Source organism: Neolamprologus multifasciatus, chromosome 13 (genome assembly GCF_963576455.1).
Source record: "Neolamprologus multifasciatus chromosome 13, fNeoMul1.2, whole genome shotgun sequence".
Classification (NCBI taxonomy): domain Eukaryota; kingdom Metazoa; phylum Chordata; class Actinopteri; order Cichliformes; family Cichlidae; genus Neolamprologus; species Neolamprologus multifasciatus.
This window is the reverse complement of record NC_140451.1, coordinates 22,892,008-22,910,676: the sequence shown is the minus strand read 5'-3', so window position 1 is coordinate 22,910,676 and position 18,669 is coordinate 22,892,008. Positions and strand designations below refer to the sequence as shown.

The 18,669-nt window shown below is 39.4% G+C and overlaps 1 protein-coding gene across 2 annotated transcripts in view; it reads right to left on the bottom strand.

The window, feature by feature from the left end:
• The window catches only part of rgs7a (regulator of G protein signaling 7a), a 55,190-nt gene that overhangs the window by 8,943 nt on the left and 27,578 nt on the right, over positions 1 to 18,669 (bottom strand). For both annotated transcript variants that reach the window (XM_085183030.1, XM_085183031.1), the window contains exons 4-9: positions 14,921 to 14,971; positions 7,240 to 7,346; positions 1,907 to 1,958; positions 872 to 936; positions 467 to 543; positions 165 to 246 (exon numbers count right to left, since the gene is read on the bottom strand). In XM_085183030.1, coding sequence (XP_085039156.1) covers positions 165 to 246; positions 467 to 543; positions 872 to 936; positions 1,907 to 1,958; positions 7,240 to 7,346; positions 14,921 to 14,971 — 434 coding nt within the window. The remainder of the gene's footprint in view (positions 1 to 164; positions 247 to 466; positions 544 to 871; positions 937 to 1,906; positions 1,959 to 7,239; positions 7,347 to 14,920; positions 14,972 to 18,669) is intronic.

Below are 18,669 nucleotides of genomic sequence, written 5' to 3'. Positions count from 1 at the left end.
ACTTAATGTACCATTCTGGGTAGTTGTTCTTTTAGAGTGTGGTCAGTGTGAAATTATTATTTCAGCATTATTCATCTAGTAGGATGATGCTAGTAAAGTCAGCAAAACAATGCTATTAGTAACAGCAGAGGTGATTATGACAACACCATCACAATTTTACTCACCACTGGTCTGTGCACGTCCCAGAATGCTCTTTCCTGACTGTCAAGAATTTTTCTCTCAATTTTGTCTCTTTTCTTGTCCACTCTGGGAGGGAAAAGATAGAATTCAGGGAACAGTTCTGACAGGGTGTGTAGATTAATCTAAAACATTTATGAGCCATTTACTTCATCACATGTTTAATGTGCAATCCATCTGTGAAGTTGTGCACTGGTAATTACAGGAACGTTTAATCATGACATAACGAGGCTGTAAGAGAACTCACTTATAATGGCTCAATGCGTGTGTGGTTCTTATAGAAACCTACTTTGCTTGTGCTTCTGCTTGCATAAAAATGAACTCCCATTTCCTGGCGAAAGCTCTCTGTAGCCTTGCTAAGCTCTCCTGTAAGTAAAACAAAGAAGAAGCAGGAAAACTAAGCTTTGTAGGAATCCAGGCTGATTATGTTTATCGCGCATGCTGCGTACGGTGCACAACTGGATACAATCTTTAATGACTCCTGCTCTGATATGAAAGGAAAAGACGCAGATAATGACTAAACCAGTGATTCATTTAATAGCTTTGTTGAAAGAGAGCTGCAAATTATACAATGACACACGGAAAAACAAATGTTGTTACTGTCAGTATGAACCAAAAGGTAAGAAAGCAGTGCTAATACAGGAAGAGCACAGATAGAAAGGAGTGCTGACACTAAAAGACCTTCTTCACTTACCGCTTCATAGTCTGCAAGCTCCAGACGTGCTTTATTTTGCATTGTTCTTTTGCAGAGGTAAACAGCTGAGAGAGACAAAGAGAATGGTAATAAAGGGAGAACAGGATCTCAGCTTCGTTTTAACAGCCTTAAGTGGCCCTGCGTTGATTCAGTTAATCCTCTCAACTGCACATTTAGACTGGACTGCAAATCACAAAGGTCATTTACTATGATGTGTGTGTGTGTGTGTGTGTGTGCCTGCAACTGCTGGCGCTTGTGTGTTTGAAGGTGTGTGCACGCCTGACTTTTGATGTCTTCCTGTACTATCATCATCCCTTCATCTCTTTGTTAACTGACCATAATGTGCAAGCTTCATTATGCCATTAGAGTGTTTTCATTAAGGGGCATCATTCAAGTGAATCAGTTGCTGCATCTGAGACACTGACTTCCTCTAACACTCCCAGGATTATTCCCACTGTGAGCATTAGCCCCTTTCCCCTTCTACAATTCAAACAACAAATGAAAGACCTGCAAGGATGCAGCTATTCAGCAACCCATTTTTGGCATTATGAAAGCTTTATCTCCACTCTGCTTGGCTGTAACAATGAAAAGCTCATCCCTGTATCACCATTAAAATGCTCAGCCAACTGTGCACAACAGGTGCATGCATATCAAGGCATTCCTGTTTTCCTTCACAGTAATCAGACTGCCTCAGTCAGAGTATGACTGAGGTAGACACAATTAACTTTAGTTGGAAAACACTGAAAAAAATAAATGTGTAAAATAGAAAGCATTACATTATACCTGATTCTAACTGTTGGCCAAGCGTTTGAATAAAAACTAAATCTGATCCTTGTTATCACATCTAACATGGAGACACAGTTGCAACACTTGCGTTTCATCTTTTTAACCTCTGTAAAAATCAGCATTAATAACATGTCAGCTACAGTTTATGCGATACACAAACAGCCTGTCTCATTAGTCTTCTCTATACACACACAAACACGCACATACACAGTGGAAGTTCAAATATGACTACAACAGAACGGCTCTCACCATAGTCTGTGTTTTCTGGTTCCCAGCAGTTTGATGGCCAAAAGTACGGAGTCTGAAGGGAAAAACGAGTCATTAAGAAACAAAACTTAAAAAAAAGACCTTGCATCTTTGATAATGTACAACTAACCACATGGTGTTTCGAAATCAAAGTGTACTGCTATGTTACTTTGGGTGGGCATGTGGTCCCAGCCCTGCATCTGTCACAATAAAATATTTTGTTGTATAATGGGTTTGGCATAATGTCTAAAGCACATAAGCTTCTTTCAGATAGTGCTTAGAGCAGACCAGCATGAGAGCTCGCCCTCCTTGGGCAGCATTGTATGGACTGGCACCAGATGAAAAGTGATTACATACAAAAGGCAAAGTAAAGGGTACTAACACAAACAGCCTTAGGCATTGATTTACTCTTGTTAGTTGCTGTGCAGCACACTTGGGGGAACTCACTTGGTGGAAAATCACTAAAACTGTCAGTCTGTGTATTGATGTTTGGAGTACTAGTTCATGAATGGAGCCCTCCCCTCCCCATTCATGAACTAGTATGAATTGTGTTCAGGACCTCCTGGTTTACTTACCTCATATGTAATTGAACTAAGTATACTTCATACTTAGTTCAATTTGTTATTTCTAATTTGTGTCATCCATGAAACAAAGTCTCTGCTGAGGTATGATCGCCAGACACTATTGGACCTCAAACCTGTGGTCCAAAATATTGTGTCCTTTGGAGCTGGTGGGCAGCAACCCCTGCCCCCATTCGCATCGGAAACCCCGGGTTACCTGTACCGGGTTCCCACGCTACCTTCCCGGCGAAAGCGTCATCGTCGCCGGGGTAAACGAAGCGGTCGCCTGGTGAAGCTAAAGGTTTACCTAAAGAATTATTCTGCTGTTTTCCGACCAGTGCATGGATTCTTGCCTAGGCTTTTTGCGTCTCGGCGTTTTCTGGATCCTGTTGATGCCTGTTTGGTGCCTGTGGTCTGCTTTGATGATGATGCTCCTCGGCCTCGCTGCCCATGCCCTCCCAGGCTAAACTTCCGCTGTCAACATTATCGGAACCTGAGATCGCTGCGGCGGGTTTCTGGACCTCCTGAACCCCGAGCGCCAACTCCAGCTCCCGCTAGGATTGGCCTGGTGAACGCCAGATCACTTTTAAACAAAACTTTTATTCTTCGGGACTTCTTCAGTTCCCGTGATCTGGATTTTCTGTGTGTGACTGAGACGTGGCTGAGTGTTGGTGAGTCCAGTGCTCTATCTGAACTTTTACCTGCGGATTGTTGCTATTTTAACTCGCCACGGACGTCAGGCAGAGGTGGAGGCACAGTGACTGTTTACAAAAAGGATTTTAAATGTAAGCAGTGTTTTCTACAGTCTTCGTTCTCCAGCTTTGAACTTACCTCGTTTGAGGTAAACCCGATTTTCTGCGCTGTCATCTATCGCCCCCCGAAATACAATAAGAACTTCATAAACGACTTTTCTGATTTTTTTAGCTGGGATTATGCCCAACTATGATAGTGTTCTTATTGTTGGAGATTTTAATATACATGTATGTTGTCCTGATAAGCCACTGGTAAAGGACTTTTTAAGCCTTATTGACTCTTTTAGCCTGGTACAGTCCGTGCCTGGCCCTACACATGAGCACGGACACACACTGGACCTTGTTCTGTCATATGGTCTGCCTGTCACTAACTTGGAGATTTGTGACTGTGCACTCTCAGATCATATGCCTGTGTTATTCAACGTTGGTTTGACATATACCCCAGTTAAATCTGGTGCTGCTACTCGGTGCTGTCGGGTTATTAACCCCGCCACTGCCGCGCAGTTTTCTGCTGCTTTTAATCAGCTCGGCGGCCCTTCTGACTTTGTTTCCTCTGATACAGAAGAGCTAAATTCCTGGTTTTATTCTTGCTGTCAAAAAATCATGGACTCTGTGGCTCCTTTAAAAACCAGGCAGCCTAAGGCTAAACCTGAGCCTTGGTTTAATGAGAGCAGTCGTGCTGTTAAGAGGGAATGTCGTTGAGCAGAACGGAGATGGAAAAAGGATAAACTGCATGTATCATTTCAAATTCTCAAAGACTGCTGGCATCGCTACCAGAACACTGTTAAAGAGGCAAAAAGGGAATATTTTGCAAATATTATTTCTTCCAACTGTCATAACCCACGTGTGTTATTTAGGACCATTGACACTGTTCTTAATACTCCATTGAATGTCTGTTTGGAAGTTTCTCCTGAGATTTGCAATGATTTTCTGAACTTTTTTATTGAAAAGGTTGTCACCACCAGGGCTCTTATCACAGCTCCTGACTCTGACCCCTCTGTCTCTGTCCCTTGCGCTGCTGTTTTCACTCAGTTTGAGCTTGTGACGCTCTCCACTTTAGAGGATGTGGTTCGCCATATTAAGCCCACAGGTTCCCCACGGGAGCCTGTCCCTCCACAATTCTTTAAAGACATTTTTCCTAGTATACGGACATACCATAGTATAAGGACATACCATTTTTCCTAGTATGTCCTTGAAATTATTAACAGCAGTCTGTCTTCTGGTATGGTTCCTGCAAATTTCAAACATGCAGTAGTGCAGCCACTGCTTAAGAAACCTGGCCTTGATCACACAGTTTTAGCGAACTATAGGCCTATTTCCAAGCTGCACTTAGTCTCCAAGGTTTTAGAGAAAATTGTTTTTAGTCAACTGAAAGATTTTATAGATGATAATGGCATCTTTGAGGTTTTTCAATCAGGTTTTAAAACCCTTCACAGCACAGAATCTGCATTATTAAGGGTTTTTAATGACATCCTTCTGGCATGTGATTCTGGTAACCATGTTGTTCTTGTCTTGCTTGACCTAACTGCTGCCTTTGACACCGTAGACCACAATATTCTAATTTCTCGATTACATGATGTAGTGGGTATTGGTGGCACTGCACTTAATTGGTTTAGGTCTTATCTGTCAAATAGAACTTTCTCTGTCAGCCTTCTCGGTTACGAATCGTCTTCTGCTCCTCTGTCATGCGGCGTCCCACAGGGCTCAATTTTAGGGCCACTGCTCTTTTCACTGTATCTATTGCCTCTGGGTTCTATCCTTAGAAGGCATGGGATCTCATTTCATTGTTATGCCGATGACTGCCAAATTTATTTGCCACTAAAACACAAGGATGGCATCTCCATAAAACCTCTCTTGACATGTCTAGATGAAATTAAAGCTTGGTTGGCTCTAAACTTTTTAAATTTTAATGAAAAGAAAACAGAAGTGTTGGTGTTTGGACCCAGTGGTCCCTGTGAGTCCTCCTCTGTTGTTTTAGGATCCCTGGAAGTCTATTTTAAACCTGTTGTTACTGACCTTGGTTTTAAGTTGGACAGTGATTTTAAATTGGACAACCAAATTAGAGCAGTGGTGAAGTCCAATTTTTATCATTTAAGGCGACTGGCAAGAGTAAAATCTTTTCTTTCGAGGCAGCATCTTGAAACAGTGATCCATGCTTTTATTTCTTCCCGCCTGGACTACTGTAACTCACTTTATGTGGGGGTCAGTCAGTCATTGCTCTCACGTCTGCAGCTGGTTCAAAATGCGGCTGCACGACTCCTAACAGGAACTCGAAAAAGAGAGCATATAACCCCCGTGCTAGCCTCTCTGCACTGGCTGCCTGCGTCTTTTAGAGTTAATTTTAAACTTCTTATGTTTGTTTTTAAATGCCTCCACAGTCTTGCCCCGCCTTACCTCTCTGAGCTTCTTCATCCCCACATACCCTGTCAGTCTCTCAGGTCAGCTGACCAGCTGCTCCTGGAGGTACCGAGATCCAGGAGGAAGCTCAGAGGGGACAGGGCCTTCTCTATTGTGGCTCCAAAATTATGGAATAATTTGCCCATGCACGTTAGAGAGGCCCCTTCACTGTCCACTTTTAAATCACGTCTTAAAACCCACTTTTATTCCTTGGCTTTTAACCTCAGCGAGACTTAGTTTCTCTTTTAATTGAAGTAGTTATTTAATGATTTCACTCATCTTTTATTTGGTTTTTACTTATATCTTATGTAATTTTATTTTACAGTTCCAATGTACAGCACTTTGTGTCAGCTGTGGTTGTTTTAAAGTGCTTTATAAATAAAGTTGGTGATGATGATGATGATGATACTTCATATGGGAATTAACATTTTATTTCAACTCCAATAAATGATTTGAAATATCATTTGAAATAATTTTGCTGCCATCCTGCATAAATGTTATCATTTAACATGACTTTTTATCAAAACAATCTGCGTATAGCACTGTGCAAGGATCTTAGCCACCCCTCATTTTTTATATTCTTCTAGGAAAACAAGTGCAGTGGTTTAGCAAAATGAGAAAACATACACGGAAATACAGTATAGCAAGAAAATATATTTTTGTACAGTGCTAATGGGCTTAATTTCAGTATTTGGTGTGGCATTTATCCTTTAAAACAGCTTAAACTCTTATAGGCAAGCACTCTTGTAATTTATTTGAGTAGTCTTCAGGAATAGGTTTCCAGACTTCTTGAAGGATATTCAAAGCTCTTTGGATCTTGGCTTCCTTTTGTTATGTTCTCTGTGAAGATGATTCCACACTGCTTCACTAATCTTGCGGTCCGGGCTATGAAGAGGCCAATCCATGACTGATAGTGTTCCATTGTGTTTTTTATCCAGATATGCTTTTACTCTATTGGGACTGTGTATTTAGGATCACTGTCATGCTAAATAACATAGTCAAAGTCAAAGCTTGTTAGACACTTTCCAGACCGATAAAATCTTTTCTGCGTTCATAATTCCATCAATTTCGACAAGATCTCCAACACCACTCTCTGAAATGCAAATTTGGATTCATTGCTCTATGAGACATGTTGCCAGTGATTTTTAGTTCTTGTGTAATTTGGCATGCATCCATCTTTTTCTCTGTCTCCTTTCCTTAAAATTGCTTCTTGACAGCCACACTTCCCTCACATGCATCTCCCAGGTTCTGTGTCCGGCCTTTGTTGGATTTTTTTCCCTATTTCTTAAAGACGAACATGATGACTTTCAAATACTTTTCATCTGCAGTGAATATTTTCCACCCTGCCGCTTCTTTTGTCCAGTTTCCTCATTTTTAATTAATTAATGAATTGCAACACCTTATGTTCACAGTATTTGATGGCCCCAATCAAAAAGTGGATGAAAAGAAAGAACAGAATAATCTATTGACTGTAAAAGTCCTTGACTCTAGCAAACTTAAAATGTTAAATATTTAAAAAATAGGATTAAATATTCCCTTGATTAAGCAATGCTGACAGAGTCGGACAGATGTATAATAAAAATAAAATCATTCAATATAATGAGGAATTAAACATTAACATTCTTACCTGAAACCTATAGAAAGTGCCATCGTCTTTGAGAGTGAGGACGTGGTCAGAGATGGGGAAGAAGTAACCATGTGCAGCCATCAGAGTTCCCAGATGAAGAGCCTCCACTGGGAGAAAACACATAAAAAGACTATTTACAGCTTGATGCGCTCCTTTTTTCCAGTTTTTTTCCCAGTAGTACCAGATACCAGCACATGTTAATGTGCTTTCATGCACATAAAACATACACACTAGTAGCAGCATGTTTTTGCCAAGAAATGCAGTAATGAGATTGTGTTTCTAAGCAAAGAGCATCATAGCAAGCTTCACAACACTCTTGAGATGACTGTTAAGATTTTATTTTTGTGAAGGAAACAAGATATAATTTTCTTTCCTTTCGGTAGACGATATGATGACAGTCACACAACAGCCAAATAGGAGCGTCAAATAAAAAACAGCTTGATCTTTTTTTTTGATTGTTCAAATCATAAAAAATTCACATATACATTGTTTGCACATTTTGTGCAAAGACATATCAGACTAATACATGATAGTAAATGTACTGTGTGAGTTTTAAATACACTGCTGGTTGAGCTTAACAATGGATAAGGATGGGCTAGATGTGTCTCTATTTAGTGGGTCTCACACTAAACTAAGCTATCCAGCTGTTGGTTTTAGCCTTCCATTTAAGTTTTAAATGCATGCTAGAAAAACACATTTTTAAAAATGTCAAACGCTTGCTTTAATTTAAATTCTAATTTATTTGCTTTATTTAATTACACAGAGGCATTAAAGGTAAACCTGCTTGGAGATTTTTGTTTTTCATTAAAAAGAAGATTCTCTGATTACGCTGCAATCAATACCTCCTCATCACAGATATTGGCCCAGCATGTGTTTTTCTTTTTATTTGTATCCCCAGCTAATTAACTTTATTCACCGTTCATCCCAAGGTGCAAATTCATCCTTCGCAATATTGCTAAAATGAACATAAATAGCTAAACTAGGAGCAGTTGCTTTAATACACTCTGCACTGCTATCACACAGAGATAGAAAGACCTCCATTGCATCCAAACAGCACTGCGGGAGGTCTCACTGATTAGCCCACCTTAAGCTTGAGAAGTGTAACTCATCAGTCAAATCAATGTTGTGCTTAGCTGGAGTGAAAACCTGCTTACCTCTGGCACTCCACAGCACATGGCTGACTGTCCCTGATTTAAAGCCATCAGATAATGAAAACATGTAATCAACATCAAGTGTGTATCATCTGCCATCAGTTCCTCCCTGCTGTTCTAAACCTGTAAGTCCTTCGTGGCGTCGACATCTATCAGTCACAGTTTGTGTTTCGGGCTGATGGCTTTCTTTTGATACTGCCGTATTTAGTTCATTATGAATAGTTTTTCATACAGTGTTGCCCTTGACTGTTTCTGCCAAGTAAGCTGTCCTAACACACGAATAAAGTGAGAGATGAAAAGATAGAAATTTTTAACATTGTCTAAATTGCCAGAGCTACGAACGCTACAGCAGGAGCTTACTGTATGCGTCCATAAAATATGCACATGTCTGCTTTCTCACTCTAACACACACACTGGGTGTTTGTGAGTGAGTGATAAATATAGATTGGCTTTTTCTTTGTCACTGAGGTGGCTGTCACCGCTTTCAGAGGTCAGGATGTTTATGTGTATGCATGTATTTGTCTGCGACTAGGCTCCTTTTATTAATAAATTATGACTCATAAGTTATTTAAACCTGTTTACTTATAAACAAATCCCTCCCTCTGTATCGGCTATATATAAACTCTAAAGGAGAAAGTGATATATTTAACATAATAGCGGAATTAACATTTACTACATGGAAAAATCAAGTTATTCCTGAATTTCTTTACTTAACCTTTATACAGAATGTTTGTTTGGGTATTTATCTAAGACAGAATGAATGTCAGATGGCAATAAGGTCAGCACAGCATGAAAAATGACCTCGTGGACATGCAATTAGAGCTTGATGTCTCTTATATTTCAGCAACTGAGTTAATTTGCTCTCATTTGAGTCTGTTGAAAAATCCACACAAAGGTGAAAATGCACACAAAATATGTGTGCGGTGCAGATTTATTTCATCTAAGCTTTTGCAAACAGTGCGCAGTGTTATTAGGAAAAAAGAATAAATGTCAGTTCAATCAAATGAAGGTTTTTCATGCATTAAAACATAACCAATCTTATTTATTTCTAGTTTTTCTGACAGGATTCTACTGTATAAAGTTAAGTCCTGGTAGCAAGGGAGCTTCTGGCTTCCTTTTAACATAACATAAGCGTTATAGGTGACTAAACCTTGGATTAGAATTAGTCAAACTGTCAAAAAAGGCCAGGCTTACAGTCCAGAGAGAAAACACCCTTTGATTTCATCATATTACCAGTTATGTGCCAAAACCCACTAGTTTGGAGCCCTGCCATGTGGAGTGTGGGAGTACTTTTCCACCTGAGCTTTATCTAAAGACAAACACAGAGATTTTGTATTTGTGGCTTATAACGTATGAGCTGCTGAAGTGAAACAGTGTCTCTCTTAGAAATTGTGGAAGGAAAGTAAATAATTCTCAGAAAAGGCTCTTATATGGCTTCATTAAAGTTAAAACTATTTAATATTTCATAGGAAAAACAAAGATTATAAAAGTCTAAGATCTGAATAAAGAATTTCTTTTTAATCTAAGTTACTCAAATGTGCTTAAATACATAGTGTCAGGAGGCTCAGCCCCAAAAGCAGTGAACTAAAAGACTAGCACACCAAAGTGCTTTTACATAAAGTCAATTTCAATTAAAGTAAATATGTATTTTAAGTCAATGAAATACACACTTTCAATCATTCAAGGAGGAGCACTCAATGGATTCATGCACAACTGAACTAATACAAGGATTAGTAAAATAACACTGTCCCACAAACAATGGAGGTATAAACTGTATTCATGTGTATGTCAGCACAGAAGTGTGCAAATGGGTGATTTCAGTAGGCTGAAAATCTTGTCTCTAGTGCTCTACTGCAGGAGTGACTCTTGAGTATGATGAGAAGGAGGTTTGAAGAAGGTTGACAGAGAAGACCAGGATCTTTAATCAGAACCTTAGGCACCCTCTTCCTGCTATTCTGATGAGCCACATGTCCTCCCTCAGACGTCACTTTACTGTTCCCTATTCCACTGAGCAGATTAGATGCTCCTTCATATGTAATTCACACCTTTAATAACACGCAGGTGCACACTCCCTGACAACTTGACTGATTTGTCTTGATGCTCTGTTGTGGTCCGGTGACTGTGATTTGTGTATTTATATGGTTATATGGTTAGATTATCCCCACACTAAACAAGATTAATTTATACAGTGTATATTGTGATCAATTGTTTGTCATTGTATTTATATGTGTTTTTTATTTTCATTTTAATGTATTGGATAATTAATCTACAGTTTACTTTATGTATATTTAAAAGCTTTATAGAGTCATATAATTCATTTCAGCTACAACACAAGTCTCTTTTATTTGACCACACTCAAGGCCTGTTTAATGCCATTAATGATTCATTCATAAGCAGGTCAGAGGTCAGAATAGCAGCAGACCACACTCACTGGAGCTGATTACATTTTTGTGACCCTTATGACTAGGGATGGGTACCGGTATCCGGTTCTGACATAAACGGTAGTAACCAGACCGAAAAGCAGCACACATTTCGGTGCTTTATTTCAGTGCTTTTTTTTTTCCTGAGCTGTGACACACTTTAGATTCTAGCCAATCATTTTACGTTTCCGAGGATAGTAGGCGGGCCCAGGTACGTACGTTCTTTTAGAGCAGAGCTACAGATTAAAATTTGCCCAAATTTGCGAGACCTCACACCGTGCACATCTACTGCGGGTGGGTTGCCTGTTATTGGAGTTAGCAACATCCCCCAAAAACCCCAAGAGGAGAGTCCTGGCCCCTAGCCCTGCCAGTGTAGCAGAAATGATGAGGATGATGATGGCAGCAGCAGCCGTTCTTCTCTGCGTGAGTAGCTTAATGTTGTTCGTGTGTAATTTACGTTGAGTAGGCTAGCCACGTTATTACATTAATGCATGTAAGGTGAACTAGCAAACACCATCATAGCTACATGCGGCTGTCTTCTTGTTTGATGGCAGATACTCCCTTCACCCTGGCCAAAAAGGCTAAAATGACCAAAGAAAAAGTGGGAAACAGTTAAACATGAGAGGTTTTTGGACAAAGTTTGTGTTTTTTCCATTGATTAAGCACTGCTTCCAGCCAAGAATGATACCATATATACCCCATAGCTGCAGAAAAGGCTAACATTGTTATCTTTTTAGAAAAAACAGCTGAACATGAGAGGTTTTTGGACAAAGTTTGTGTTCTCCATTCTTTAAGCACCGGTTTGAGCACTGTTTAAGCACCGGCACCGTTTCAAAAGTACCGGTTTGGCACCGGTATCGGATAAAACCTAAACAATACCCATCCCTACTTATGACCTAATCAAAAGGATAATATAGCAAAGTTAAGTCATAGCACAGAGTGTATCAATAGTACCAACAGAGAATATGTAGTTTCATAAATACTCTCACTTGATTTTCTTCCCCCCTTTGGGATGAATTTATTTTGAGATTTTCCCAGCAGGGTTCCCATTATGCTTTGGGCGATTTTGAACAAAACAAACAATGTGGGTTTCATCTCCGTGAGCTGTAGGCTATAACAAAACTTAATTTTTAAAACCGTGCACTGATCAGATACAATACTGAAACCACTGACAGGTGACATGTGCAGCATTGATCATTTCGTTCCAGTACAAAAAAAACATTGGGCCCTGGTATTTACATGTTGTTACTTTAATATGCACAATCCACGGAAGCATTGTTGCATACCCACAGCAACAAAGAGCCCAAAGTGTGCAACCACCTCCACCCTCCCTGACCAGACCCTCATCATGAACAAGTTGGATTCAAGGAGGCCCTGCCTGCCCAAGTCTGTTTCAGAGGTGTTTTGGCAGCAATATTGGATGTTTTAAATGACATTTTAGTGAGTTTCACTTATACTGAATTTGCTGCAGGCTGTTTGTGTTTTCCCTTTTACCACAGATGTACAGCCAGCAAGCAAGTGGATTACTTTTGAACCTGTAATCAAAGTGGGTCAAAGCATTAAAAACCCTTTGCTATAAATTTAATATAGTGTGGAAAATCCATTGCAGTCAAGCACTGCCTCAAGTCTTTTGACCCATAGGCATCAGCAAATGCTTTGTATCCTCTCCGGGGACTATAACCATGTTTAGCTGGTGCTTTGCTCTACGATCTTTCTGCCTTTAGTCTGCTTTCAGAAAATGATTGACCTACAAAATGTTAAGGTTGCTGATCATGTCAGCCAGTGGCGCCTCGTTCCCATTTTTTTCCTTATGCGTCCAGTCCCCTTCATGAGCAGAACTGCAGAATATGACAAACGTGGTAAGAAATTACTGCCAGCAGTTCATATGCTAAACAAATCAATAGTTTTCGAAAAGTTAGCGAATGATGACGCAAAGTATAATCACTGTGCTATTGTCAGGAGCTTCTTGTGCAATACCTTATGCTGAGACATCAAAAACTTTTGTCAAGAACTTTTAAGGCAAGGATTTCTCTTATCTAATCCAATGCCAAATTGAATCAAAATAAGACTGGAGACTATAGACACGACCAAATAGGATGATAATGAGTTCTTCTGGGCTGCAGCAGTATATTATCTGTGGCGTTCATTTAGCAAAAGAGCCCTACAGCCTCAGTCAACTTTGATACAAGCTCTTCTGCTTTTACATAATAAACTTGCTGCTATCATGCTGTGAGCCAAATTAATTGCATTTCACTTTGCTGTTTGTCAGCCCCACAAGGAGGTACTCTGTGCTAAATTCATTTAGTTATACACAACACTGTGTTTACCGCAGGGCAAATAACAGCACCTGTGCTGCAAAAAGCAAAATGGGCAGATTAAAAAAAAGAGTTGTCCTAGAGGACAAAAACATCTGTCAACACATGTTTTTAGACTCTTCCTTGTTAAAATAAATAAATAAATAAATATAAACCCAGTTTTGGATCAATTTCATCAAAATGAATCTCACAACAAAGTATTTTGGGTATTGTAGATGTAATGACATAAAAACTATTGCCAGATTTTTGTCACAATCCAACAGAAGTGGATATTTGTTCCAATGCATCGCATTAAGCATTCTTAAGCATATTACAGATACCTTAGATGCAATGCAGAAATAATAATGCAGTCGTAATCTTTTTTGAGCAAATATAAAAATTCAGAGACTGGTATTTTCCTCGGCATAATTAAAATGAAAATGGAAATGAAAAAAAAATCACACAAGGACAATCTGTCCACTTGTCTCAAAACTCTTTCATTATGCACATGAAATCATAAATATGCTGTATCAACCGTCGCCCCACCACCCACACACCAGTTTAAATACATGCATAACAACCTCTTTGATATCAACATGCACAGCTCATAAAACAGGTAGATCCTTACATACACACAGGGGAACTGTGAGTTGATGAGTCACAATTACTGTATGAACTGATTGTACAATACTGAGGCAACCACTAGAGTAGACTGAAATGTACACCCACGCACATAACCAGTCCAATATCCAAGTAGAAACACCTACATTGCAAAGACACGATCAGATACACAAGAAACTCTCAAAAGAAACACTTGGTTTTAACTTCCCATATTTGTCACAGTTCATCCTGCCCACTTTTGAGTCATGAGTCATGAGAGGCTCAACTAATGATTCGGCAGCTCTCTCAAGGCAGTCCAGTTCTACATTTTCATACTGCGCTAAAATCTGAGTAATCAAACCAGCTAAAGGACACAAAAAGACTAGATTAAAAAAGAAAACAAACTGACTTTTACCTACTGTAATATGATATGGTACATAGGTTTCAAAATGGCAAGTAAGTGAAGTGTTACTCCTTATTTTAGAGCTAAGTGACAACACATCTGGATTCAAGTTATTCAGTATCTAACCAGCACTTGTCCTCTCATTTACACCACCAGCAAACACAAGGAATGGTATAAACAGTTGTAAAGATGCCATCCTGAAATTTTGTATTTTTAGTATTAATTGGGCGATTTGAGAAAACTGATGTTTGGGAAATGAAAATGGAAGTGCATTAGTGGCTGTATTTATTTAGATTTTAGTAAAGTGGCTCCAGTAAAACTATGCCACAATTTTGTTAGTAACAATATTTTAATCTTGTTCTTTTAATTCAGTGCATTTGCAAATCTCTCAGTTAATCCAGTGTCCTTTCGGTCCTTTCTTTCTTCCTTTAAGCTTGCTTTCTTCTGATTGGCTTTGCTTTACAAAGAAAATATATGAACAGCACGTCTGTGTGTGTTCACATTTGGGATATCATACAGAGCAAAGAGCAGAAACAGCTTTGCGAAACCGAGCGCTGGATTATTGGGGTTACTTGAGGTTACATACATGCAATGTTTTCTAATAATACAATGTTACAGTGTCTATATATAAAGCACAATAGGTCAACTTTAATATTGGCACAAATTGTGGAAAGCATGTGATAAATTGCTTTCACAAGCTGTCCACTACTGCCGATCTATTTGCTGACCCTGATGTCAAAAGGGCAACTTCGGTGTCACCTCTGTTTCAGAACACATACACCAGTAATAAGCATTTCAGTGTTTGGCTTTTACCTTGATCTTCAATGTCCAGATTCTTCATCATCCACTGTACAATATCAGAACCTAAAATAGAAAAAAGCATATACATATGACTCACTTACATATCTAATATGCTCAAGCTGTGCTGGAACACATTTTGCAGGAGATTCAAACGAAAGGGAAAACAATGAAACTCTTAACCCTAGTCAACCCTCCTCATCATCACGGTGCATACCAATTCCTCTCACCTTGCACCATGTAGGTGGGTAAAAGGTGATCCATTACCAGTTTTTTTTTCTGTGTACCTCTCCAAGCTGGCTCTTTTTGTGTGACGTCCATAAATATAAATGACCAGAGAGATACAATTGGATAATGTCGCCTATATTTTGTAGTATATTAAAATAATCTATCTGACTTGAAGCGTCTTATACAGATTGTGACATGCGTGGCTGGATCTAAAATGAGAACAGATCAGAATATTGTCTAAACAGTGAAAGAGGGTATAAACGAGAGCACAAAAGCAAAAACCTGAGAAGAATTAGGAGGAAGATGCTATGGCCTATTTTAAACAAACTATCATCAACAACTGAAACATCTGAGTAATGCTCGTGGTTTGCAGATGATTTGTGTATTCCTTTTGCCATTTTTCTGGAATGGACAAACATTTTACATGACGGATGCTATTTAGCCTCTTCTCCACCTGAAAATGAATCACAGTCAAATCTTAGAACAGCATCCTCCGTCCCCAGGCATTTTCACACCACTGCGCACCATGTGACTTTGGCACTTTGGTTAAATATATATTTTGCAAGCTATTATTACTGTCTGTCATACTGACAGGTGAAGGTGTGTGTGTGCAGACGAAAGCCACAGACGGCAGGGGAAAAAAAGGTGTGAAATGGAGACATGAGGGAATTCATGCAGGGAGACATTCGAGCCCCGGGGCTGTCTCTCTGTCCATCGAGCTCCCTCTCAGTCGGTCTTCATTTTGTCTTGCACCCCTTTGCGTTTTGGAGCCCCATAACCAGAGGAGATTTTCCATGGATTAACATCATTAATACAACCTCATTTTCACACTACCAAATCTGACCCACTTTCAAAGAGAGAGCTTAAATGAGATGTGTAAAATAATCCTCTGACAAGGCTGTTCTCTGAATTAATTAATATCATGACCATAGATTGGTCTACTCTTCTGTGTGGCAGTGTGTGTGTGTGTGTGTGTGTGTGTGTGTGTGTGTGTGTGTGTGTGTGTGTGTGTGTGGGTGGGTACAAATGTATGCATGCCTCAGAATAAGACAATAACATGAAAAACCAGCAAAAGCTAAAGTTGTCTATTGTCAATCTCCATGTTATTCTTAAAATAAATTATATATGAAGTATTGTTTAAATACTACAGCACACAGTTGCATTAACAGCTGACCATTAATGCTTATACATAATAGAAAGAAAATATATGTTAATTTATATACAGTATGAAACTGTATTATTGTATTATTATTATTATTATTATTATTATTATTATTATTATTATTATTAAAAGCTGTAAAAATAATTTTACACTGTAATCTAAAGGCAAATATCTTCTACACAAAATAAAAATCATAAAATCAACATAAAGCTGATACTTAAATAAAGGATAAACAATAATAATAACAATAATATTAATAATAATAACAATTAAGGATAAATAAAGGACAACAATTATACTGAGGCTTTTGAATGAACTGTAAATGGTTCATGCCATAACATCGCTTTGGAAAAAAAAAAACAGAAATATGAAGTGTTTATTGACCTCTGTGATATGACATTTCTGAGCATCTATAGAAATATTTTCACCAGCAGCCAAACATTTTGTAAGCCATGGCTCTGTTGCTCACTTAAAGATATAAACGCAATACAGCAAAAACACACTGAAAACACAAACACACACACACCTACACGGACATCTTGTATCACAGACATATCAAGCATCTTGATATGAAATAGGGGCACAATCTATTGGAGTAGGTATCATGCACAACACAGAAAAATGGTGGGGAAATGCCAGTAAAAACAGAAAAAAATTATTTTTAGGTCCTGAAAACTTTCTTTATGTATCATTGTTGTGTAAGTGTTTGATAGAAAAAGTGCTGTGTGGATGTATACATCAAGGGGTGAATTTTTGGCTTGCGGTATAAAAGACTTTGAATTGTCTGTGATGCTATAAAAATGCAATCGATTTACCTTTTCACCCTTCTATGAAAGCCTGCATGGGCAAATAGTTCAACAAGGCAAGGACTGCATTTTTCAACATAAAGAAACACTTTGAGGATTTCATTTTATTATCCAATCCCTGCAAGGGACAAGGCCAAAAGTGAATTGCTTTGATCTTCTGGTCCTCAGGCATCAATGCATTAAAAACTCAAGCAGTAACTATAAAAACTGCAGTCTGGAGTCTTCAGTGGAGACACTTGTAGGATATGGATAAAAGAATCAGGGATACAGTGATAAATATGCCCGTGTTCAGCATTAAAACTGAGCATACAAATGTTTTAGCTTCAATATTCAAAATGTTATTATCATATTATTTTTGTTGCCATATCATTGACAAAATAATCTTATTTTGTTTTATTGACTTAGAAATAATTTAATCCTGTTTTTGTTTACATTTTACACATTGTGCTGGGGTGTGGTTTGTAGCTCATCTGCAGGAGAGCAGTGATGGCGATGCATCGAGAGCAGGCAGCGGTGCATCACCGTCGATTGCAACAGCTGTGGGACCAGTCTGGGCACCAGACAAAAGTGTTGGAGAGAGTTGCCTGAGCTGGTTCCTCACTAGCACCGGCCCCAGTGACGTCCTTTCACAGCATGGGGGAGGGAGATGACCCACAAACCTTCGACAAGGTCTTTCAGGCCACGGCAGAGGCATGTTTCTGGCTAAAGGAGGAGTGGGTGATGAGGTTGCTCCAGGTGCTTTCTTGCAAAACCCCAGCAGCAGTTCTCAGCTTGACTGCAGCAGCGAGGAACAGCTTCAAAGATTTCTGCCAGGTGGTAGTCAACCACTGGGCCTCCCACCTGGGAATTATAAGGACCAACCTTTCACCTATGCCATCGTTCATGTCTCGCACACTAAAAGAGCCATATGAATTACTGGACATTAAATCTGTTTGGACCAGCACCTACCACCCTCAGACTGACGGGCTGGTGGAGTGGCTGAATAAGACTTAATAAGACTGAATAAGACCTGATTAAAGAGAACCGGCATGAATGTCCAAGGCCAGCTAAGATTCAATACGCTCTAGACCTAAGAGCTGAGATATACACACTGGGGACGTTATCACAAGAGAATATGCCCCAAGCCCAAGAAACCACTTCTCTGGAGAGCCTGGTTAAATACAGAGATGAGGATTGAGGGGCCAAATTGCACCATTCCTGCCTACCCGATTATGATAACCATTTCACACAGGCCTAGAGAGCAGATGTTGCTGCATTGCAACAGTGATCTGAAGATGTGTTCTCTCCCCTGCCCAGTCATACCCTTCTCACAGAGCACCATTTTGAAATGCACTCTGGCATGACGGTGCATTCACAGCCCTGCAGGTTACCTGCATATAAGAGGCAAATTGCTCAGGGGGAATTTGCTGAAATGGTATAACTGGGAGTAAGAGAAGACAGAGTGCGTGGAGTAGCCCCATAGTTCTTGTGGTGAAGAAAGGTGGTTCTATACAGTTCTCCGTTGATACCGCAAGGTGAATGAAGTGTTTGATACCTACCCAATCCCACAGGTTGCTCCTGAACCGGTT